The sequence below is a fragment of the Natrix helvetica genome (assembly GCF_964273705.1).
Source record: "Natrix helvetica genome assembly, chromosome: 2".
Lineage (NCBI taxonomy): Eukaryota > Metazoa > Chordata > Lepidosauria > Squamata > Natricidae > Natrix > Natrix helvetica.
This window is the reverse complement of record NC_138552.1, coordinates 73,320,119-73,346,778: the sequence shown is the minus strand read 5'-3', so window position 1 is coordinate 73,346,778 and position 26,660 is coordinate 73,320,119. Positions and strand designations below refer to the sequence as shown.

The window sequence follows — 26,660 nt, the reverse complement described above, 5'->3', positions numbered from 1 at the left end:
CTAGCTGCCATCAGATGGCAGTATTTAGGGGGACTAGGAGCATGCCCACCCTATCTGACTTATGTCGTTAGAGAAAGATGGTTCTACAGATAACCTATGTCTGTGCCATAAAGAGATTTAACGTGATGATCAACATCTTGAATTGTACCTGCAAAGAAACTGGAATCCAGTGCAGTTTGTGCAACAGAGATGTTATATGGGCAAACCTAGGGTCCCCCTTTACTATGTTCGCCGCTGAACGCCACTGGACAAGTTCGCCGCTTTAACTTGCCGCTGGACAAGTTAAAGTTTCTGTGTGGTCTACAAAGGCAGCTTCACTTTACCATACTTATTCTACACTGCTACACTGTAATAATTACATTCATAAATCTTTCTCTTCTCTGTCTATATATATATCTATATATCTATATATCTATCTATCTATCTATCTATCTATCTATCTATCTATCTATCTATCTATCTATATATATATATATATATATATATATATATATATATGTTGTAGAATAAGCAAACTAATACAGCTGGTAAAATAAATGAAACTACAACTTTTCACAGCAAAATACTTTTGGAAAGGGTAACTTGAAAGTTTCAGAGATAACCTGAAAGTTTCTCACACGTATCCTATTTTAAATTTGCATTGCTCTGAAACAGTACTTTATATTTTCATTGGAAATTAGACAAGGACAAATCCTTTCTTCTTTTAATAAATGCAGTATACTGCACTGCAATATGGAGTTTGTCATTCTATACTGTATTAAATAAGTACAGTTTTATTACATGGTTTTCTAATGCAAATATCTCTTCTCCTTTTAGCAAAATTGACAAAATATAATAAGAATATGTTGCCAATAAAATTTTATTTTTCACTGACTCCAAGATCACATTAATTTCCATGGACCAAGTTCATTTCAAAATGTTATATATAATGTAAAATACTAGATTTTAATAAGGAGAGAAATGCATTCACAGTAAAATGGAGCAATTGAATTTGGACTTGACTTTATAATTATAGAAAATATCTGAAGTGTAGAAAGTAAAGATCAGAAATCCAGAAATGTTGCTGAAAATGCCAAACACATTCTGACAAATCTTCATTCCTAGTTATAACCATTCTCAATTCCCTCTTATTCTACACCAGACATGTCCAAAGTCCGGCCCGCGGGCCATTTGCGGCCCGGGGGGTGGTTCAATACAGCCCTCTAACAGCCCTCCCTGCTCTGTGTAAATGCGGCCCTCCCACGGCCCTCCATTCTGATTGAGAGCGGCAAGCAGAAGACTGTCTGCACAGGAGGGAGGGCGGTGAGAGGGCCGCATCGAAAGCTGGCTGGGGAATTCTGGGGGTTGAAGTTCACAGGACTTAAAGTCGCCAAGGTTGAGAAACTCTGTCCTACAGCAAAGGTACCTGTCATCCACGGGCCAGCCTAAAAACAGGCAAGGCGACTTGCTTGTAAACTGGTCGGGCCACATTCATACCAAAGAAAAGGGGGAAACTTCTGTCTCCCTTGGGGGGGGGGAGAGAAAGGGTGCCTTTTGAGGAAACGAGAGACCAAGCCTCATGGGTATCGCCGAAGAACGCGCGCTGTAGCCTTCGCAACACAGGCTGCGAAATGGGCAAACTATCAGGCAACGCAGGCGCAGTACGTGAAGCACAGGGCCAAGGGATACTTGTAAAATTCTCCGCCGGGCTCGGAGAGGTCTGGCAGGCGAAAAGCAAGGAACCTTCCCCCAAGGTGGGTTGGTTTTTTGTTTTTGTTTTTTTTAAGGAAGGAAGGAGGAAATATTCAGCCACGCATTAACTTCTCTGCTTGAAGAGACCAAAGAAAAAAGAGGAGATGGCCTATTAAAGCTCACATGAGCCGCTATAAACAAATATCGGAAGGTTTTTAAAGGGTATCAATAAGCGTACGTGTGTGCGCGCTCGCATATTTGCTGCGTCTAAACTTTGTGGAAGTTTATTAACATCTTAGCGATGTAGAGAATGAAAGAGAGGTGCGGGTGAGAAGGAATTGAAGGGGGTAACTCAAGTTCCCGGTTTCTTTCCTTGGGCACAACAACAACAAAACTCACATATTTTGCTTCTGCTTTAACAAAATAATGATTCATTGGGAAAATGGGGCATAAATCTTCATTTTGGACGCAATTAAAGTGTTGATTTGCCTTTGTACCAGACCGAGCCTATTTGCTGCAGTACAGATCTCAGTTTCACCCTTCACATTAGTGCAGGTAAGTTTTTTAAAAAAATTATTTAAAATACATTGTGAAAACTCAGCTGTCAGTTGATCTTAATGTTATGAAATGAGAAGTATGCCATTTGCAATTAACTTGGCATAAAATAATTCATTTGCATTTAATTGTAATTGTTCAAAGAATGTTCGGAAAAATGTTTGGCCCTCCAGCATGTTCACTTCATCCAATCTGGCCCTCTTTGAAAAAAGTTTGGACACCCCTGTTCTACACTATCACTAAATCCCCATTTTTACATTTGAAAACTAATATCTGACCACTGAGATCCATCTTTGTTCATAAAGTCAGCAGTGAGTATCAGTAGCTTCCCACTATTTCAGACATGTACCTTCAGCTGTCTATGGCGATACCAAGAAGAAAAGTCACATTTTTTACCTCAAAACATGTGGGTGTTCTATCTTGCCCACATATTTCCCACCCATTGTTTATTTCTTTCACTTCTGTTTTATAACTTTCCTCATTGGTTTTCTTAGACCAGTGATGTTCAAACTTGAGATACATTGAGAAGAACATTGGTCATGTGAAAAATCAGTGTGTAGCTCATTAATAGATATGTTTCCTCATAGACGTTTCTCTTGTAAATGAAACAATGCAATGAAGATTTTAAAAAATTGAAATTGTAACAATCCTTAGAATAATTTGTTATATATAAAACCCCTGGATGATTCTCATGGAACCCCTGGGTTCCAGGGAACATACTGCAGTTTGAATACAATTGTCTTCAGTTATAAACTCCTTGAGAGCAAGGGTCTATCTAAGTTACCAATGGATTTCTGTAATATATAGATTTTTCCATAAAGTATAAGAAATAATTATAATAGTTCTTATACAGCAGCCTAGAGATATATATTCTTTGCTAGAAAATAAACCCTTGTATAACAGATAGAGTAATAAATTCATTTGGACATTAGAATTTTTAAAAATTACCATGGCTTTATTTGAGTGGCCACCTCCTTGAAACTCAATGGTTCCAAAGGCATCCGTGGGGCTGAGTTGTGTGTGCTTGCCGACTGACCACTTCTCTGACTGGATGTCATTTCGAGCGAGCCGGCTTTCATTTTTCTCATTCTGAATAATGGAGATACTTGGAGTAAGTCCCACATGTTGACCTATTAGGCGCCCACAGCAACACCTATGGCATTAAGCAAAAACTACTTAATATTTTGTTATAATAAAGCAGAAGACTAAAGTTACTAGAAGTCTTGCATGAAATAAGTAATCATTTTGCCAGGAGAATGAGATATAGACAACTAGGCCAATTGTAATGATGTACAAAACTTAGCACTTGTGAAAAGAGTTCTCAGTAATATAATAGTCTATACATACACAAAAACCAAGCAAAAAACTTTGTTAAGCTTTACTTTATTTTCAGAGTGGAAATAAGATTATAACATTGACTGGTACAGCTATAGCTAATTCTGATGCAAGTGAATACATTTAGAATAATCATCCATATGATTAAAACATTTTACTTATTGTTCTCTCAGAAATTAGAAGCCATATTAAAAGACTGTATTTTGCAACTATTACTGTCTTTTTAGGTAAAGTATTGCAAAGAAACAGCCACAAGAGCCAATTGCAGGAGGGTCAAATTCAAGGCCAGATTCGGCCCACAGGCTTGCCCTAGAAAAAGTGAAGGACCAGCCCGTGGTGCCTTTGACAGTGAAAACCAAGCTCAGGGTTTTGTGGGCGGCCTATGCAAGCTCCAATTTTGCTGGCAGAAGGTTGCAGGAGGCTGTCACAGCTGAAAATGGAGCTCAGGGGCCCGTTTGTGCTGGCAGAGCTCTTGGGCCACCACAGGCCCCATCAACACAACTAACGTTGATCTGGCCATGTCCACATTGGCCTCCCGAGGTCAAATACAACCCTGATGCGGCCCTCAATGAAATCAAGTTTGACATCCCTGGTCTAGTGGTTAAGACACCAGGCTAGAAAATGGAAGTCCTGCTTCAGCGATGGAAGCCAGCTGGGTGACTTTGAGCCAATCTCTCAGTTAAATGTACTGGGCTGTGTCCAATTTTTTACATCTGTCAGTAAAATGGAAGTCACCACAGAAAAAAAATATTTTCTCCTTGACATGCCTTCCAAAGCTTCTCCAGAAGTTGAAAAGCCCTGTGGAATGACAATGGCCACACATGGAAACACAGAGGAAAAGAACAGTCCCTATGACACAAAGATATGGTCATGTGATCTTAGAAATGATCCATTCCTGTTTAAATGGAAGAAGAAATCTATTCTCTTTCTTTTAAATCGTTTAAACATTTTTCATAAAGTAGCTACCATATCTCCATCCAGGGTGCTGTATCAGTGTACTGCACATTCTAAGTATAGTGTATATTTTAAGTAGTTGTTCCTTATTAATAAAATAAATATGTTTTTCCTGTAGCATATATCAAAGGTTTAACTTTTTCAGTATATATTATAGCATGCTTATTTTCATATTCAATGCAAATTAAGTAACCAAATATAGCACTCTTACCTATGGGGGTCTTTGGTGCTGGGTATTATATGGACGCACTCCCTTTTGTAAAATGCTCTCTCTATCCATGACTTCTGAGCCTGAAAAGAAACAAGATGAATTTTGAAAAAAGCTGTTATTAAATTTTAAAGAGCCATGAAATATTTTAACAGATGCCCTGCAGCAGCACAACTCAAGGAAGGTGTTATGCTCTAATGCACACCAGTGCATTCCTTCCAGATGATGGGCTGCACACTCTATTAATATTAATACCACACAATCTATAAAATATGATTAATGGAAATAAATGACAAATCAACATTCTCCAACTGATAAGAAAGGCCTTGATGGTGTGTTATTTTTCTTTTATAAATTCTCTTTTTAAAAAATATCTGTTGTGCATAGTGAAATATTGAATATTTTTGTCCTTTAAAACAATTCAAGGTCATCAGAGAACCTTGATATTTTTAATATTCTGATATACAGTATAAGTTTTAGACTGGAGTATGGGAGTATAAAATATCACCCAATTCATATAGAAGGCACTTGGGAAACAAGGAACACAGATGCAGCAAAGAATGTTAAATAATTAAGAAGAAAACGCAGAAATGTAGGCATATAAAGTTGCAGGCAGGTTGAGCTCTGGTAAGGAGATATTCTCAGCTATCACTGTCAGCAGCTCAAAGTTCAGAAATTATTTTTCCCTCCAGATTCATGACAATTATATATTCACACCTGTAAGGATAAATCTAGAGTAGGCACATATTTCTATTACAAATTTTAAAGCATTCTATATTAATGGTTAATTAAATGTCAGTATCAGGTTTAGCTGATCAGAAAGAAAAAGGTTGTGAGAATGGAAACTCCACAGGCTACACAACCATTTTCTTTATTTACTCCAATTTGTCATTTTCTACATTATATTCCATTTTAATAAAAGGCATAGCTTAGGCAAAGAGGTCTGATTTCGCTCTTCTCCTCCGCAACCCAAAATTGCTTAGGCTTCGGAACAGATATGGAAGAACAGTGGAGGAATTCACAGGAAAAAGAGGGGATGGATGGATCAGTATACTGGGAACATAGGTGTCTGCAGGATAGACATGTGATTAAAATACTTTGTGACATTACAATGCAAAACCTGCCAGTTATATATTGTATTCATCACTGGAATATTGAAAGTGTGGGCTTTGTTCATGATGCCACAGTACATGTTATCTCATTTTTCTATTGCCATAACTATGTTGGGCTACTCATGTGATAGAAGAACATCCAGATATACTATATAACTCTCATTAATGACATTGTTAAAATAATTGGATATAAGAAGTGACATAATAGATGTCATATAGCACAGGCACAGCAAATCCAGTGAGCCCGAATGGGAGCAATAAATCATACCAAATGCACACATACAGATGCGGACACACACAAAGAAAAAAAGAGAGGGAGAGCGAGAGGGAGGGAAGGAGGGAGGGAGAGAGAGAGAAAACCTAACCTATACCCATGAAATCATTTTCACTGTATACTCTTGAGTAGAAACTTTTATCATCACTCATGTTATCAATGGTGAGAAATGCAAAAACAATAGAAGGTATGCATACTTTTAGTTTCTGCATAATACAAAATCTTTATTTGAAAAAAAAGAAATGTGTATATGTTAACACAAGTCATGAATGGAAATTATTGCCTTTTAAGCATTATATTTATATTATATATTAAATATCAATACTTTGTTTTGAGCATTTGTTAAAGCAACTTCCTAATGCTTAAAAGGTAAAAATTTCCATTATTATATTATATATTATTATATTATATATTTTTATATAATTACATTTTTATTTAAATATAAAATGTATTTGACAATATAACCCAATTTTAAAAAAAACTATGGTCATAGGCCACTTACAGAATATAAATAATGGGAAACGTTGACAGTAGGGTAGCATATATGTTTAATAAATATAACAGTAAGATTTACAGCATAAGACTGTTGGAAACTTAATAATTCAGATTCTAACCAACGATTTTAGAATTATTAAGGTAATGTTCAAGAATATAGGCAGTTTCAAGGAGAGTGGATTTTTATAAAATTAAAGGGTTGGACGCATATTGAACATGGCACTATTTATGTACATTGATTTTATAATTGCCCCTTTCTTGTTTCTATTTTCTTTTAATTTTGATAAAGCCCACTGAGTTTTGGATATTTTCTATTACTTCTTTTATTTTAGCCTGAGGTTGGGCACAGGTGGCTGGTACCTTTAGTGCATTTTAATTCTGATCTGGTGAGAAAAATGGATTTTTTAAAGATACTGTTTTAATGGTCTCTGATGAATTGGATGCAAAAACTTCATCCTTAGATAGAACATTTATTCAGAGAGCAAGCAAAACTTTAATAGTGTGATTTTATTGTTAACAAATACTTAAATAATGCAAACTGTTTTATAGTGATTATCAAATAAAATCCACTAATTTTAATAAAGAGGAAATATGACTTCATCAATCAAGTTGCATCCCTTTATGTATTACAATATAAACAAGTGAAACCATTAATTTCTTATATTTAAATACTTTTCCTAGTCACCAGAAATCGAGTAGAACAAAAGGATTCACTTTTTTAATTCTGCCCTTTAAATTCTCGCTTTATTCAATTTTATTTGCTTACTTATTTAGTTAACCTTTGGTTGTTTAGAAGCTTGAAAATAAAGAATAAAATTATGTTATGTACAGGTGTTCTTAAAAGGTAACTTGGATTCAGCTTTTAGAATATAAAAATATATCTTAAAAATTCAAATGTAAAATATTTTTGAAATTATCAGAAAAGCTAACTGGTTAAACCAAACAATATCTATGTAATCATGCCTTTTGCTTTAAACATCATCTGATAGGCGAGACATGTATGTACAGTAATGGTTTGGTAGGCACTAGGCAGTGTTCAACTGATCACCAGGTCAAAAGAAAAATAGTTATGACATTAACACAAACATGATTATATTATTATATGTGCTCCAATTTCTATGAAACATTAATGACAATCAGAAAAAATAATGAAAACATTTTAAGATTCAATTGTAAAGTGTGAAAAATATATCTTACAGTTTACGAAAATATATTAAAAAACTACCCAGATTTAAAATGTACTCTGCTCTCTGAACTGATGTATTACTGTACAAAAGACAAATCGCAAGAAAGACAAATCGCGAGAAACGTTGCTATTTAGTTTAAATCGCCAAAAATGAAGAAATGAAAATAAACTGTACTGCACATCCAAAAGTCTGTAAATGATGTTTTATAATCTTCACATATTTTAGTCGTTATTATTTTAGCTTTGATTAATTAAACACAATGTTATGTTAAATGTTATACCATTTGAGCAAATATGGTTTCAACATTGTTTTGTTATTAAGACTTACAACAATAACAACAATAATAATAATGTTTACCTTTCCTTCCACACTGAGTCTGTCTCATGCTCTCTCTGATCTATTTGTGCTGTCTAAATTTCACTGCAGCTGGTCATTCAACTAATACTAATGCCCCATGACTGCCCACCAGACAAGTTTTTCATTCCAGTTTTGACCATGAGATGTTAAAGTAAGCAATGAACTTGCGCCCATTAGCTACTTGGAATGTCCTGTCATGGGATTAGCCTCATTAAGAGCTCAAAAGAGATTCACTCACAGCCTCCAAATACTGCCTTCATTTGAAGAACTAATCTGGTGCCAAAAAACCCCACGTAACCAATAAACAAAACATAGCCAGAGATTTTGGATTTAACTGGCACAAGCCCTGACAAGCTAGTTGGATGGATTTTCTTCTTTCTCTCTTTTTTTCATTTCCACAGAAGGTTTTGTGCAATTGTGATATGGTGTCCTGAATCCTGAAAGTTCAACTAGAAAAACAAATCAGTCAAAAGAAACGGTGTATTAAACTGGAAAGGGTCTGAAAAGTACATGGCATATTTTTAAATCTTCAAAGAATGAAGATTAAAGTGTGCTTGTTTGGCAACTGCCGGGAATCTTATGAATTAAAATATATATTATAGTTAAATAACAAGAGGATTTACCAAAAGAGATGGAGTTTGCAACTGCCTTTCGGCAGTCTTGAAATACAGTAAAAGTGTATTTTTCAGAAATAAGTTTTAAAATGTAAAACTCTTTTAATATACAGAAACACATAGGTAAATTAAAATTTAGGAACTGATTTTCTTGGATCCCCACAAGAGCAAAGCAAGTCATGAAATAATAAAGATAGACAATGACAAATTAAAAAAAAAACATATGGAGAAACACCTTCTATGCAGCATTTTGGAATTTTTGTACAAGGAAGATTATACTGTACTTGTTCAAAGGTCAGCCTCACACTTTGAAGATACTTTCCACTGACTGCAGCCTTTTGTACTAAATTTCATATTTTTCTGGGAGTTGTATTTCTCCAAAGTAGCTCTTGGGGGTGAAGTGGGGGCAGAAGAGAAAAGAATGCTCTTTGAACACCTTCATTCTCAGATAAAAGCATTTTGCTTCTCCTTTCAGGGAACTTCTCCAAAGTTTTTTGGAAATGACTTGTATTGATATCTATTTAAAACAAAAGGATCTATGATAGCAGTTCTTAGAGAAAAATATTGGCATAAATGGTATGAATATGGGAAAGATGTATAATGATACTGTTATTCAAAACAATATGTTTAGAATAAGTTCAAACTTGAGATTTTACAATGTTTTCAAGGAATAGGAAATGGATGTCATCAGACAGTGATTTCATTTTTAAGATTATCAACTGGTTGTGGGGTGTCAAACTTTGCAAACTGGGAAGGTTTAAGGCTTTGAAGTTATCCTTTTTTCTTGCTTTTTCATTCAAATGGGATTCAGTACTTTGTACTTCTTTTTGTAAGGAATGCTGCTGATAACATAATTTCACACTTAGTATAGTTAGAATAAATCATGCCACATGTTTTAAGAAGAATTATTGTATTATGAATCTTTTTTCTTCCTTGTTCAATTGATTTAGAACAGATTTGCCTATTTTGCCTCACCACGAAGTTATAAGGGCTACAAGCTCTGTAGTGTTTGGATTCAGAATTAGCTCCCCCTGCATTGGCTAGGAAAAGATACAGGTAATTCTTGACTTATGATCACAATTGGTACCATAAATCCAGTTGTAAGTCATTGTGGTCATAAGCTGAGGCATCCACGTGATTGGATCAGGTTTTTTGACATTTTTCACAGCAGTTAGATGAATCACTGTGGCCGTTAAGCATATGCCATGGTCATTAAGTGAACCCATTCTTCTGAAGTGGTGCAAATTGGCAAAAATGACACAAATCATGATCACATGACTGAGGTACAGAGCAAGCGATTGCAAATGTGATCTGGTTGCCAAGCATCTGAATGTAGTCACATAACCAAAGGGGGAACATGATATTTTACAACAGCTGGAAGTGTTTTAGGAGCCACAGAGCACCTGTTCCAGGGCGATTATAATTCAAGGATTATCTGTATATCTATTTTGAGAAAACAGAAATATACCTTTTCTCTATTATGTTGGATGAGTCCAAGCATTAAGAAATTTGAAGGCCCAATTTCCATAGCAGTCAATACCTTAATCACAATGTTCTAAATTTCAAAAACCCAATGGGTTTATATTTGAACCCATTGGCATTATAGTATGAGAGACAGCAGGATGGGTATATAGCTCATTTGACCAGAATGCGTAAATAAGCTTACTAAGTACGAGAGATTTAAATGTGGCAATTGATTACATTTATTGATTTTATATATATATTCTATTATATATGCAGTATCTTAAAAATTGTTTTGCAGCTCATTTATAGCATGAAACCTAGGATAAGAAGACACCTAAATATTTTTGAAGAAATCTAGTTCAGCACCCTTTAAGGTCACTGTAAAGTATCTCTGATATAATTCATTCGATTAAATAAGACCTTCCTTTACTGTTTGACAATACATGAAAAAGTAACGGCTGCTTGGTTTTGGCTTGGAGCTTGATGAATGTGGATCAAAGTAGTCAGTGGCAGTGGCATTCACTGAGGGGACACAAGTGACAACATGGGTGTCATGATGTCCTAAATAAAAGATTACAGGATGTCATTTTGACACAAACTTTATTTGCTGAGGAAGCTCACAATCAGTGGCGAGGTCACAAAATGTTTAGGTCTCATAAAATGTTATCTACTAATTTTGATTTCTAAAGGTGTTATCAACCTTCTATTTTCATTTTTAAGAAATACCGTCTAATTTCCGAAGCTTGTTTGCTTTTATATTGATGATATTAAAATTATTCACTAATGGATGGTAAAATAAATAAATTAAAATGAAATGAAATAATTAGAATCAGGAAATGATAGATTAATAGGTCACACTTTTCTGTAATTCCACAAAATACTATAAAACATTGACTGTATTAGCTGTGACAATGAATTACTAGTGTTTACTTAACACTAAGACTAAATTTGCAGGAGATGCTTGATACAGAGTCAAACCAGAGGTGGTACTCAGCAGGTTCTGACCAGTTCTGGAGAACCGGTAGCAGAGATTTTGAATAGTTCGGAGAACCGGTAAATGCCACCTCTGACTGGCCCCGCCCCCATCTATTCTCTGCCTCCGGAGTCCCGGTTGATCGGGAGGAAATGGGGATTTTGTAGTAATCTTCCCCTGGAGTGGGGAGGGAATGGAGATTTTACAGTATCCTTCCGCTGCGACACCCACCAAGCCACACCCACAGAACCGGTAGTAAAAAAAATTGAATCCCACCACTGAATCAAACCACTGGCTAATGCAGTGAATGAAAGTGATAGGTAGTGAACCTTAACTCTTTGCAATGCTTAAATATGGACTCGGTCACAGAACTTATAGCCCTATACCCTTAGCATTTAAGGACAGGTTTGAATATAAAACAGTAATTTTTATATTCAGCAGTGGTTAACTTCTAATTGCGGTTACCTTACTGATCTAGGTCAAAGGTTAATTTGAATCATGGTGCACTAAGGAAGAAGCATTTTTATACCTAATAAGAGGAACAAGTTATTTTTTCATTCCTTTCTCTGTTCTTCCTTTCCATTTTGTCCCCAACAGGAGTTTGGCTTTACTTCCTACAGAGCAATATAATTGCACCTGAAAATAATACAGCTCAAAACTGTAGGAGCATAGACAAACTGTATAGAAGTACAAGCATATTTTTCTGGGGCCATTTTAACTGCTAATGTAACATTGCAGAGAGTGGAATAATGTTTGCCAGACAAAGTAAAGGTTCTTTATATTTTTCATGAGATGTATTGCTACAAGAATTTCAATTAAACCTTTATCTGTTCTCACAGCCCAAGTGCCAGCAAGAATAGTTGCCAATAGCTTTTTGAACACAATGAACAGCAAAAACAATGAAGTACCTCATTATCACCATTCATAGTTTACTTGATACTTTTTGAACTATAAGAAGAAGAAACAATTTGGGGAAAACCCAAAGAAAGGTTCACAAGAGTCTATAATTTAGATTACGCTTTATACACTGAATGTTCTTCTTGAGGCTATAAATAGCCCAGAAACCTTCACACCAATAATTCAAAAATGTTAAGTATTTTATACTTATGACTAATTTATACTATCTTAATAGATTCTGATTTAGAGGAATCATTTAATTTATGAATGCTGGACACCAAAGATATATTCTATCCTCAACTATTAATGTCCTTATCTAAGTTCTGTGAAGTTTGGCTCACACTTTTATCTTCCTCTATGCCATGACATTAAAGGGGTAACAGGAGTACAGATGAAAGTTATGATCAACCTCCTTGTCAGACAAGAAATTAACAGCGTAAAAAATAGCAATTCTTTTTGCTAGCAGCCTGGATTATATAGATAGCTAATATCAGAAAGATTAGTTTATGGTTGTTCTTATTTGACTACAATGATATATGGGCTAACACTGTCCCATTAAAGAACTTCACAGTGCTAGATCCTTGCATAGTAAATTAAGGGGCTCCTAATGTAGCATGCAAAATAGAAATACATGCTGTCATGATGAAGACCCATTGTTCATTTTCATACTCTATGATTAAAGAAAAAAAACACATGCACATCAGTGACAAGCCTGATTAAAACTATAGCCTGTATTGTCTTCCTTTTGGGGAGAGGCAGAGTGGTATAAAATACACTATACAAAGGCAATCTGTTATTCTACACATGGTTGACTAGGATCTACTTCAAGGATCTAGCACTTTCATCAAAAGCAGATAATATGGGTGCTGTTTCAAATATAATTTAACCTGATCAAAGTATATACTGTTTAATTCAGGTAAACTATTCTCATCGGTTTAGCACAGATAGACCAAGATGCTATGCTACTTGAGTATGAAATAACAGGGGGAAATCGATGTGTGCATTCTAGACAAACTCTAGTGTTTTCCATCATTGCAGTATTATTAAGCCTAATCAAAAAACTTCTCAAGCAAAGGAACAACATATACTGCTTTCATCATTTTATGCATTACAGCTGTGTCAAGATTATGCTTCTTACAGCTTGATATACCATTGATATATTAGCGATATCATGTTAAGATTTGCTGACATATTTATTTAAACAAAGTATTTTAAAACAATGACATATTAAATTGCTCTGAGCATGAGAAGGGCAATCCCTAAATTAAATAAATAAATAAATAATCTTACATGAATCTGTAATATTAAATGATCTTTCAGCCTTTGAAAAATGTAAAAAAAATATTGACTAGAACTGCAATAATCGTAACTGCAACCATAGACAAACATAAATAGCGAATGGTTAAATTGATATGCAACAACAATCATAGCACAATGATAGTTCAATATGTAAGTGTGTAATTCATTTGTCTTAACAAGAAAAAAATTGATCCTCAGGAGAGCCTTGGGGGACGCGGGGCTGATGTCACGACGGTACGACATATGAACTTGAAGCTCCAAGATCGCCGTCGATATCTGTTGCTGGATGGTCCTTTTGGACCTATACCGTTCCGTAGAGACAGTGATAGAGAAGGGCACATCTTGCTGATCCCAGGGACATCACAAAGTCCCTGGTAGATCCAGGAGAAGCCCTTTTTTCTGGCAACAGAGGAGCAGCCATTAAAGCTGCTGAAATTTGGGACAGCTCCAGAAACAGAAGGCAAGCTGGAGAGAAAGTGTGTTGAATTGGTGAGATAATTTTTATTATTAGATGAGAGAACACCCCAAAAGATTAAAAATAAAGTTAAAATTGAAGACAGAAGAGGTCAAGCGGCAAGATTAAGCCTGAGTCAAACTTAGTGTGTTATTTTTATTTAATCCTTTTACTGCTGGAATTTCTACAAACGCTTCTTATTTTTTAAACTGGATTGATTTTATTTTTCTTTTTTTAAGACTTTCATTCTTTTTCTCTTTTCAATGCCCTATAATATTTTCTTTAAAAAATTCTTTTCTTTCTTGGAATATAAAGAGGGAAGTCAAAGTAGATGAAAAGAAGTAACACTGCCACTTAGAGGCTTGGAAATATTGTTTTTGTTTTCTTCGTTTGAGCATTTGATAATCTTGTGCAAAGTAAGAGATGGTGTTACATTTCAAGGACTCTGAGTTTGTTTATTGAAAATGATAGTGGGAAGAGCACGGATGTTTATACAGGTACTTATCTGGGTACTATTAGAGTGAAAACCTTGGAGTTGAAAGAAAAAAGATTGCACTGAACTTGGAAAGAGATCAGTTAACTTTGTTTGGAAAAGAGCCTTGGATTCTACATAGTAGCAGTGTTTACTATCTGAAGGAAAATATCAATATAGATGATATTGCAGCAGAAAAAAGAAAAGGAAGTGACATTGCAGATGATTATGCAAGAAATTCAAAAAATACAAGTAAGAACAGAGAACATTGAAAAGAGAATAGAGAATATTGGACAAAGAACAGAAAAAAACAGATGAAAAAATTGAGAATATCCACCAAACGATGATGAAATATGAGGACAGATTTCAAAAAACTGGAAGAAAAAGATGAACAAAGAGATAAGAAAATTTGAGATATTAACAGCAGATTGAGTGCGGTTGAAAAAGACAAGAATGGAATATTGGAATGGGAGATCAACAGACTAGAATTTTACCTCAGATTCCAGAATATAGAAGAAGAAAAGGGAGAAAATTTGGCGGAAGTAATGATAGAAATTCTGGCAGAAGCATTGATGATAACCAAAGGGAAGATAATGGAAGGAACGGATGAGGAATTTCGAGCCTTTACAAGATATGCAGTGAAATATAAGTTGTCCATACAAGATTGACTAAAAAAGCAATTAGAATACAAATACCACAAATGGCAAGAGATAAAAGATTGTACTACTATTGGATGGATACAGGATGATGTAATGAAATGTTATAATAAAAATTAATTTGAATTTATTTAAGAATGGAATTGCACTGTGGAATTTTACTATTTTACTCTTTTGATGCAATCTTGGTTTGCTGTGGATGCCACTAAAGTTTACCTGAAAGCACATCTTTACATTTTCCTTGCTACCGATTTGATTTTAAAAAAAAAAAGGGGGGGGGAGGGTTGCAGTCATCAGGAAACAATGCATTCTGCTTTTTGATATATTATTAAAATGAAAACAATTCCTGGTTGACAGAAAGCAACTGCTATGACATATGCTAAGCAAAATAACAATAATTATGCTGTATTTCAAGGGTATATTGGTAATCTCTGACAAAGAATCTCCCAAGTTCAGTGAATATACCCAGAATATATTCATGTAGTCAAGCTCTATCACAAACCATCTATGTTCTTAAGATCATATGCAAGAAATAGGAATGTGTGATTAGGCCTTAACTGATTTCTCAACTATGCATCTGATTTTAGACTTGTCAGCCACTTTAAAAACTAGGAATAACATTTTACAATTTAGTATTGTATCAAAGGATACTATATTGTGTCTTTTTCAAAGTGCAGAATAAATATTGGGATTGTTTTTTAAAGGCAGACATCATTAAGAGCATTAATCATATCTACAATAAAAATGAATGATTAGTACTAAAGTTTTAGATATTGGAAAGATTGACTACTTTAGTGCTTAATAAGTACTCCAACTGCAGAGGTTGTAAGTAATTTGGTTTGGAAAAGTTACTTGTAAACCTTGGACGTGTTCTGATAGTTGATACGTAGAAGTAAATTCTATGGAATTTGATTAACTGGAGATTCCAACTATTTGCCCCAGCCAGATCCTGTGTTAAAACATGCTGATTATTTCTTAAGCATTGTTTGAATGTGATTTGTTGAAGAATTTCATTAATACAGATTAGTCCCTATATTAAGCCATGGTTAATTGGAGTCTCTGAGCTTGGTTAAATACCTTCAGAAAAGTGGATTAGTTGCTTTAATTTTATGTTCCTTCATAAGAAAAAAAAGACTGAGAAGAGTAGAGTAATTACTTTTTCTGTTAGACAAGAAAAAAAAGACTGCTTTTATGTATTAAGTGAAGCATTTTCTAGATTAGTGTCTAATTTAGATTTTCTTTCCAAGTTAGAAATGTACTAGTGGCCTAGTAATATAAAGATGATAAATTGGATCACAACAGGCCCCATCTTGATCTACATCTGTTCTGACAGACCATATGGGAGCAAACAACATGTCTGTCAGCTATATATCTGCAGGTGGGAATTGCATGGAAGCATTTTTCTATGCTGAATATCGTAGTCTTGTCTATGTGTGTTGCCTTTGCGTGCATGTCATTTCTGTTTTCCAATCTGTTATAGTTCCTTACTTAATGCAATCATGATGATGGGATATGAACTTACAGAGACAGCCTTTAAATTGTGTACCAAAATCTAGCTGTCATTGTCAGAAATGTGTTCTTGGGTGGACATTTGACATTTTTCAAGCTGGCTAAATATTTATGCCAAATACAAATTTCTAAATTGAGAAGCGTCCTAGTTCTGGCAAGATTTAATCCCTCCCAACAGCTATTCTCAAGAGAAAACCTCTGGACATTTCATTTGAACAAAACATTGGCCTTGTGATGAATGAATCCATGAAACACTAACCCATATTTGTTACTCTTATTACAAGGATAACTGATTACAGTTAATATTGCATATATTCAGATTTCAAAACCAGCCAGATAAATTTTATTTTCAGTTGCTATTATCTGCTATCTATCAATGAGATCTGATTTTCTTAACATGGCTAAGTTTTGTTTTACTATTTGCAAAGTGTATGTCCCCAGTTTTATAATGATTGGGTTTTTCTATGGTTTTTATTGTTTTCTGTTTTTTTGAACAGGTCCATGACTTTAATACGTCTTCTCTCCCAGTCTCATTTTCTCCTTCTGTGTGTATTCAGCAAAGACAGTGAACCCTAGATCACCAACAACTGTAAAATAAATCAGCTGAATTAGTTTTAACTAAAGAGGGGATACAGTGGCTCAGTGGCTAAGATGCTGAGCTTGTCGATCAGAAGTTTTGGCAGTTCGAATCCCTAGCGCTGTGTAACGGAGTGAGCACCCGTCCCAGCTTCTGCCAACCTAGCAGTTGGAAAGCATGTAAAAATGCAAGTAGAAAAATAGGAACCCCCTTTGGTGGGAAGGTAACAGCGTTCTGTGCACCTTCAGCTTTAATCATGCCAGGCACATGACCACGGAGTCATCTTCAGACACCGCTGGCTCTTCATATTTGAAACGGAGATGAGCACCGCCTCCCTAGAGTCGGGAACAACTAGCACATATCTGCGAGGGGAATGACCGTTGGCTTACCTGAATGGTCTTTCTCTAGGCGCTGCGGGAGTGTCCAAGCACGCGTTAACTTCAGCTTGCTGCCCAAGGACTGAATTCGAATTTCTTGTAGCTCCACCTCTTGCTCTCCTCAGAGGCTCAGTTTTAAAAAATGAAGGAATAGTCCAAAGGACCTGTCAATGGCGATAGTCCGAACGTCCAATGGAGGTACCCCATGGCCCTTGTACAGGGTGGGGTTGGACACTCCCGCAGCGCCTAGAGAAAGACCATTCAGGTAAGCCAATGGTCATTCTCCTAGGCGCTGCTTGGAGTGTCCAAGCACGGGACATGCCAAAGCTATGTTGTCCCAGGGAGGGAAGAATTGTCCAAAGCCGCGGGGGTCGCGACAACTCTCTGCAGAACTCTCCTCCCAAAGGCTGCCTCTGCCGAGGCAAAAATGTCCAGTCTGTAATTCTTGATGAAGGGCGACGGGCTTGACCATGTGGCGGCCCAACAAATGTCTTCGATGGATGCTTGGGTGGCCCATGCAGCCGAGGTTGCGGAACTCCTCGTTGAATGGGCAGTGACATGAGGAGGAACTGGCCTGCCTTGATGCTCGTAGGCCAGCTGGATACACGCCCTTATCCAATGCCCTATGGTGGAAGAGGTAACCTTCCTGCCCATGGTAGCGGGTTGAAATGACACAAAGAGTCTTGCGAAAGGGACCTGTCCTTCTCATGTAGATTCGCAAAGCGCGACGCACGTTTAGCTTATGCCACCCGCGTTCCCTGGGATGTCTGGGACGCGGGCAAAAGTCTGGGAGGACGACCTTCTGTGTTCTGTGAAAAATGGTGTTGACTTTTGGCACAAATGCTGGGTCCAGCTGAAGGACCACTCTGTCGGAATGGATGACACAAAGATAGTCTCTGACTGAGAGGGCGGCCAGCTCAGAGATCCTACGTGCCGAGGTGATGGCAATAAGGAAGGCGGTCTTCAGAGTCAGGTGACGCAAACCAACAGTCCGGAGAGGTTCAAAGGGAGGCTCTGACAGAGAGCACAACACAACAGACAAGTCCCAGGTCAGATACCTGTGGATGATGGGAGGAGACAGGTTGGTGGCACCTTTAAGGAAAACTCCGCACCTGCGGGTGTTTGCTGAGAGGCAGGTGGGAACCCGTGGACAAGACGGTAGCCAAGGCGGCCATCTGGCGCTTGAGGGTATTGGGCGCCAGGCCCTTGTCCAGGCCCTCCTGCAAGAAGTCCAGGACCTGAGGGACTGTGGCAGATGTAGCGACGACCTGATGTTGGAGGCACCAGCAAGAGAAAGACGACCAGGTAGTCTCATAGATTCTGACCGTTGAAGGGCGCCTGGACGCCTGGATGGTACAGATAACCTTCTCCGAAAATGCGCTGAGCCTCAGGATGTCCCCTTCAAGTGCCATACGGCAAGTTGCAGCCACTGGGGCTCTGGATGTTGAATTGCCCCCTGGCTGAGGGATATCTGATCCTGAGGAATGCGCCAATGGTGTGACATGGAGAGACTGATCAGGTCAGCAAACCAGGACCTCCTCGGCCAGTGAGGAGCTACCAGCAGCACTTCTGCACCCTCTGACAGAATCTTCCTGATGACCTGAGGAATCAGAGGGAGGGGAGGGAAGGTGTATAACAGGCCCGGAGGCCAGCGAGACCGAAGAGCATCTGTGCCTTCCGCCCCGGGGCACTGGAATCTCGTGAAATACCTGGGAAGCTGGGCGTTGGTTGGGGACGCGAAGAGGTCGACTACTGGAGGGCCGAATCTCCGTGACAGCTGGTGAAACAACGCCGGGTGAAAACGCCACTCTGCGTTCTGGATGGTGGTTCTGCTGAGCCAGTCCGCCGTCACGTTGTCCTCTCCCGAGATGTGGTCTGCTCGCAGGGACGTCAGGTGTCTCTCTGCCCACCTTCCCAGGGCTTCCGCCTCTGTCATCAGGGCAAGGGATCTTGTGCCACCCTGATGATTGATGTATGCCTTTGTGGTGATGTTGTCGGTCAGGATCAGCACGTCTCTGTTCTTGACTAGCCGAAGGAAGTGGCACAGAGCCAGTCTGGCTGCCTGGAGCTCTAGCCAATTTATGTTGTGGGCAAGCTCCGCTGGTGACCATCTGCCCTGGATTACCTGGTGTTGAAGGTGGGCGCCCCACCCGAAGAGACTGGCATCTGTTGTGATGACCAGGCACTCCAGCTCCTTGAAGTAGCATCCCTTCAGGAGAGCGTCCGACTGCCACCATCGGAGGGAGCGAAGTACCTTGGGGGGTAGGTGCACCACCCTCCTGGAGTTGCTGGCCTTGCGTCTCTAGAGCGGTAGCAGGAACCACTGCAGGTCCCGTGTGTGGAGACGTGCCCATGGGACCACCGAGATGCAGGACACCAGTCTTCCCAGAAGTTGGGATAGGGAGACGACTGATGCTGACCCTGTGGAGCGAATCTTCCTCACGAGAGATCTGATGTTGTCCACTCTCTCCTGTGTGAGGGAGACCTTGCAGGACTCGGAGTTGATGACTGTGCCGAGGTGCTGGATGCTGCAGGTCGGGGTCAGATGGCTTTTGGCGAGGTTGACTGAGAACCCGTGTTGTTGCAGGACCCAGATGGTGGTGTCCAGATCTCTCTGGGCCTGCCCCCTGGACGACGAGTGGATGAGAATGTCGTCCAGGTAGCATTCCAGTCTCACCGGGATGAAGCGGAGATGTGCTGCGATGGCGGCCAGCAATTTGGTGAAGGTGCGCGGGGCCGACGAGAGTCCGAAGGGGAGGGCTCTGTACTGGAAGTGCTGGTTGGTAAACTGGAATCTCAGAAACCTGCGATGGGCCGGGTGGATTGGGATGTGCAGGTACGCCTCCTTCAGATCTATTGAGGTCAAGAGGTCGTTCTGTCTGACGCAGCCCAGGATAGTCTGAAGGGACTGCATCTTGAAGCGTTTGTACTCCAGATGCGTATTGAGTCTCTTGAGATCCAGTATTGCCCTCACTCCCCCCGATGACTTGGGGATTAGGAACAGGATGGAGTAAAAGCCTGTGCCTTCCTGACCCTCGGGCACCCTCTCTATGGCCGCTATCTCCAACAGATGGTCTATCTCCGCCCTCATGAGTTGGAATTTGAGGGGGGATTTGGGAGTGGGACAGCGGACAAAGGTCCGTGGAAGGAAGGAGAGGAAATCCAGGGTCAACCCGTGACGGACCATGTTCAGAGTCCAGGTGTCCGTCGTGGTCTCCTCCCACTGGGCGGCATAAAGTGGAGACGGCCGCCAATGGGAGGATCCCTGTAACGGTCACTTCTGTTTCCGGAAGGACCGATTGGAGTACCCCCCACGGAATGACCGTTGGCTTACCTGAATGGTCTTTCTCTAGGCACTGCGGGAGTGTCCAAGCACGGGTTAACTTCAGCTTGCTGCCCAAGGACTGAGTTCAAATTTCTTGTAGCTCCGCCCCTTGCTCTCCTCAGAGGCTCAGTTTTAAAAAACGAAGGAATTGTCCAAAGGACCTGTCAATGGCGATAGTCCGGATGTCCAATGGAAGGAACCCCGCGGCCCTTACACAGGGTGGGGTTGGACACTCCCGCAGCGCCTAGAGAAAGACCATTCAGGGAAGCCAACAGTCATTCTCCTAGCCGCTGCTTGGAGTGTCCAAGCACGGGACATGCCAAAGCTATGTTGTCCCAGGGAGGGAAGAATTGTCCACAGCCACGGGGCTCGCGACAACTCTCTGTAGAACTCTCCTCCCAAAGGCTGCCTCAGCCGAGGCGAAAACATCCAGTCTGTAATTTTTGATGAAGGGCGACGGGCTCGACCACGTGGCGGCCCGACAGATGTCGTCGATGGATGCTTGGGTGGCCCATGCAGCCGAGGTTGCGGCATTCCTCGTTGAATGGGCAGTGACCCGAGGAGGAGCTGGTCTGCCTTGATGTTTGTAGGCCAGCTGGATACACACCCTTATCCAGCACCCTATGGTGGAAGAGGTAACGTTCCTACCCATAGTAGCAGGTTGAAAGGACACAAAGAGTGCCTCCGTCTTGCGAAAGGGAGCTGTCCTTTTCATGTAGATTCGCAGAGCACGACGAACGTCCAGCTTATGCCACCCGCGTTCCCTGGGATGACTGGGATGCGGACAAAAGTCTGGGAGGACAACCTCCTGTGAACGGTGGAAAACGCTGTTGACTTTAGGCACAAATGCTGGGTCCAGCCGAAGGACCACTTTGTCGGAATGGATGACACAGAGGTCATCTCTGACTGAGAGGGCGGCCAGTTCAGAGATCCTACGTGCCGAGGTGATGGCAATAAGAAAGGCGGTCTTTAGAGTCAGGTGGTGCAGTCCAACTGTCCAGAGAGGTTCAAAGGGAGGTTCGGACAGAGAACGTAATACCACAGACAAATCCCAGGTTGGATACCTGTGGATGGTGGGAGGTGACAGATTGGTGGCGCCCTTGAGGAAACTATGCACCTGCGGGTGTTTGCTGAGAGGCAGGTGCGAGCCTGTGGATAAGATGGTGGCCAAGGCGGCAGTCTGGCGTTTGAGGGTATTGGGCGCCAGGCCCTTGTCAAGGCCCTCCTGCAAAAAAGTCCAGGACCTGAGGGACGGTGGCAGATGTATCGACGACCTGATGTTGGAGGCACCAGCGAGAGAAGGACGACCAGGTGGCTTCGTAGATTCTGACTGTCGAAGGGCGCCTGGATGCCTGGATGGTACGGATCACCCTTTCTGAATATGCACTGAGCCTCAGGATGTCCCCTTCAAGTGCCATAGGGCAAGTTGCAGCCACTGGGGCTCTGGATGTTGTACTGCCCCCTGGCTGAGGGATATCTGATCCTGAGGAATGCGCCAATGGTGTGACACAGAGAGGCTGATCAGGTCGGCAAACCAGGATCTCCTCGGCCAGCGAGGAGCTACCAGCAGCACTTCTGCTCCCTCTGACAGAATTTTCCTGATGACATGAGGGATCAGAGGGAGAGGTGGGAAGGCGTACAACAGGCCCGGAGGCCAGTGAGACCGAAGAGCATCTGTGCCTTCCGCCCCGGGGCACTGGAACCTCGTGAAGTACCTGGGGAGCTGGGCATTGGTTGGAGACGTGAAGAGGTCGACTACTGGGAGGCCGAACCTCTGTGACAGCTGACAAAACAACGCCGGGTGAAGGCGCCACTCTGCGTTCTGGATGGTGGTTCTGCTGAGCCAGTCTGCCATCATGTGGTCTGCTCGCAGGGATGTGGTCTGCTCGCAGGGATGTCAGGTGTCTCTCCGCCCACCTTCCAAGGGCCTCCGCCTCTGTCATCAGGGCAAAGGATCTTGTGCCACCCTGATGATTGATGTACACCTTCGTGGCGATGTTGTCGGTCAGGATCAGCACGTCTCTGTTCTTGACCAGCCGGAGGAAGTGGCGCAGAGCCAGCCTGGCGGCCCGGAGCTCTAGCCAATTTATGTTGCAGGCGAGCTCCGCTGGCGACCACCTGCCCTGAATTACCTGCTGTTGAAGGTGGGCGCCCCACCCGAAGAGACTGGCATCTGTTGTGATGACCAAGCGCTCCGGCTCCTTGAAGTAGCACCCCTTCAGGAGAGCGTCCGACTGCCACCATCAGAGGGAGCGAAGCACCTTGGGGGGTAGGCGCACCACCCGCCTGGAGTTGCTGGCCTTGAGTCTCTGGAGCGGTAGCAGGAACCATTGGAGGTCCCGTGTGTGGAGACGTGCCCACGGGACCACCGAGATGTAGGACACCAGTCTCCCCAGAAGTTGGGATAGGGAGACGACCGACGCCGACCCTGTGGAGCGGATCTTGCTCACGAGAGACCTGATGTTGTCCACTCTCCTGTGTGAGGAAGACCTTGCAGGACTCGGAGTTGATGACTGTGCCGAGGTGCTGGATGCTGCAGGTCGGGGTCAGATGGCTTTTGGCGAGGTTGACGGAGAAGCCGTGTTGTTGTAGTACACGGATGGTGGTGGATCTCTCTGGGCCTGCCCCCTGGACGACGAGTGGATGAGAATGTCGTCCAGGTAGCATTCCAGTCTCACCGGGATGGAGCGGAGATGTGCTGCGATGGCAGCCAGTAGTTTGGTGAAGGTGCGTGGGGCCGACGAGAGTCCGAAGGGGAGGGCTCTGTACTGGAAGTGCTGGTTGGCAAACTGGAATCTCAGGAACCTGCGATGTGCCGGGTGGATTGGGACGTGCAGGTACGCCTCCTTCAGATCTATGGAGGTCATGAGATCGTTCTGATTGACGCAGCCCAGGATGGTCTGAAGGGACTGCATCTTGAAGCGTTTGTACTCCAGATGCGTATTGAGTCTCTTGAGATCCAGTATTGCCCTCACTCCCCCCGATGACTTGGGGACTAGGAACAGGATGGAATAAAAGCCTGTGCCTTCCTGGCCTTCGGGCACCTTCTCTATGGCCGCTATCTCTAACAGGTGGTTTATCTCCGCCCTCATGAGTTGGAGTTTGAGGGGGGATTTGGGAATGGGGCAGCGGACAAGGTCCGCGGAGGGAAGAATAGGAAGTCTAGGGTCAACCTGTAACGGACCGTGTTCAGGATCCAGGTGTCCGTCGTGGTCTCCTCCCACTGGGCGGCATAGAGTTGGAGACAGCCGCCAATGGGAGGATCCCTGTAACGGTCATTTCTGTTTCCGAAAGGACCAATTGGAGTACCACCCACGGAATGGTCTACGGTAGCCCTGCTGTTTATTCTTGTCCCTGTAGGATGATTTATCCTGGGGACGATCTTGGGACTGGGTGTAAGGACGGCTGGCACCCCCTGAAGAGGTAGAGGGCTCTGAGCCACGAAAGGAATTTCTGCGAAATGGCTGGCCCCTGCGATCCGGTTTCTTAGACATGGCGGGCAAGATCTTGCGCTTGTCCTTGGACTCGATTAAAAACGAATCCAAGGCCTCTCCAAACAGCTTGCCTCCCTTAAAGGGCGCGGAAGCGAGCTTCCACTTTGCCTTTATGTCCGCCTGCCAGTGGCGGAGCCACAGCAGACGGCATGAGGTTACGTTAGAGGCTAAGGCTCTGGAGGAGAAATTGGTAGCCGCAAGCGAGGCGTCGGCCGAATACTCCACGGCCGCAATTATCTTATTAACATCCTGCCTCGTCCTGGTGTCCCCCGCTGGGAGGCTGGCCAGCAATTTGCGGAGCCAGAATAGGGCCGCCCTGCCGAAATAAGAGGAGGAGGATGAGGCCCTCATGGCCCATGCAGTGGCCAGGTGGGTCTTGTGGGCAGCTGACTCCGCCCTTTTATCCTCCGCTTTAAGGCCTTCCAGTAGGTCAGCCGGGAGAGCCGAGGTAGAGGTGAGGGATACAATTGGATCATCCACCTGAGGAAGTTTTAATAGCTCTTCGAGGGGGGCCTCCATGGTAAAGAGCTTTTTATCAGTTCCACTGGGATTGGCCATGGAACCTGGTTGAGCCCATTGTCGCAGGATGATGTCCAGAAACAGTTGGGGGGCAGGAACCAAATCAATGGGAGGGGGAACTTCTTTAAAGAGCCCCGCGCCCGGATCCTGAGGCCCTATGGTGTCCTTGCCACCTTGGTCAGAGGTGGGTTTATCTGCCGGAGGGAGCCCCATTTGGGGGCCCGCGGCATGGGCCTTGGTCAGAATGGCTCTAAACATGGAGGGGTTGAAGAGACCAGAGGTGGAAGGGGCCTCTGGGGTGGGGTTTTCGTCCTCTGAAAGGACCGGGGCCTCCTGCTCAACCTCCTCACAGTCAGACACCTCACTGATGCCAGTGGGTGTGGGAGAGACCTCTCTAGCCAGAGGGGCCTGGGGTCTCACAGATCTGCCCTTTCTGGGAATAGCAGACATAAGGGGCAACTTGGAGACCAACTGCTGCATGCCATCAGAAATACCCTGAGCGATGGCGCGCTCCACCACCCCCTGCATTGCCTTGGACAGGTGTGGTTCCTGCATCTGGAGGAGGGTTGGGCCAGCCTGGGAGGGGGCCAGGGAACCCTCCCCATCCAGGGAATCTGCCTCATCCAGGGAATCCTCAACCAGAGAATGGCTGGGGGAACCAAGGGAGGCCCTAGAGGGATTGGGAGGAAACCCAAAATCTTCCTCAGCTGGCAAGGGAATGGATTCAGCTTGTTGGAGGGAGGGGGCAGGAATTATTGCCCCTTCCTCCCTGGGTGAGGGTGCAGAAGGCTGCTGCTGTTGAGCTGACTGGGCCCTTTGGAACTGCTTCTCAAGAGCCTTTTGGTGCCTTTCAGCCATTTTCTCTGCGGCCTTGGGGGTCTTCTGAACCTTGGGTCGCTTCCCCTTGGCTGGGCACCCCACCCCATCACCTTTGGCAGCAGGGTTGGGCCTGCTGCGTTTGCTGGTGGTAGGACCAGCCCGAGGATCCACTTGCTTCTTCATCAGATCTTGGGTGAAGGTCAGATGAGATGAGGCCTAGCTGGTTTGCTGTGCTCGAGGCCTGTAGAAGCTGAGGCAAGTGGGCTGGTCTATGGCGCCGGCTAGAAGGCCGGGTGCCTGCAGATCTGCGCTGATAAGCAAGAGTGAATGGTCTGGTAGACTCAAAAGAACCCTTGCAGCCGCTTAGGAGGTTTAGAGAGGAAGGGGAGCCCGTCAGGAGACCCAGAACAAGGCCCGGAGTTAAGGAATCCTCTCAGCGGCGATCTGCTGTGAGAGCAGGCTGCGTGGCAAAGGCAAAGGCCCGGGAGAAAATCGTGCCAATTTTGCAATCCAAAATGGCGGCCGCACGCGTTTTTTCGAGCCTGGAGCGACCCCGGGGGAGAAATTGGAAGCCTAATGCCTCCCTGGTGCCCCTAACTGCCTACCTGACCCCACTCTGGTTGTTGGGAGATTCCAAATGACCCCCCCGAGGAGCGGCTGTGATCGTGGAAAACGAAGGCAAGCCACGCTGCAGGCAGCCTGCCTCGTGCGTCTCAGTCTTTTATTTAAAGCGACAGGAGGAAGAAAATAACAAACATTAAGGAATTGTCTAACTATACTCAAAAAAACAAAAAAGGAGCTACACTATGCTATCTAGAGGGTCCAGTTTGCTGCACAAGGACTGGAGCACCCCAAAAAGCGTCCTGTAGGGCGATTGAGTTTTTTTAAAACTGAGCCTCTGAGGAGAGCAAGGGGCGGAGCTAGAAGAAATTTGAACTCAGTCCTTGGGCAGCAAGCTGAAGTTAACCCGTGCTTGGACACTCCAAGCAGCGCCTAGGAGAATGGCCTGCAGTAACCTTGCTGTTTATTCTTGTCCCTGTAGGATGATTTATCCTGGGGACGA

At 42.5% G+C, this 26,660-nt stretch overlaps 1 protein-coding gene across 1 annotated transcript in view; it reads right to left on the bottom strand.

The window, feature by feature from the left end:
- Window positions 1-26,660, bottom strand: part of TRPM3 (transient receptor potential cation channel subfamily M member 3) — a 355,262-nt gene that overhangs the window by 107,114 nt on the left and 221,488 nt on the right. The window contains exons 2-3 of the mRNA XM_081940262.1: window positions 4,727-4,806; window positions 3,175-3,379 (exon numbers count right to left, since the gene is read on the bottom strand). Of these exons, the coding sequence (XP_081796388.1) occupies window positions 3,175-3,177 (3 nt within the window). The 5' untranslated portion in view covers window positions 3,178-3,379; window positions 4,727-4,806. The remainder of the gene's footprint in view (window positions 1-3,174; window positions 3,380-4,726; window positions 4,807-26,660) is intronic.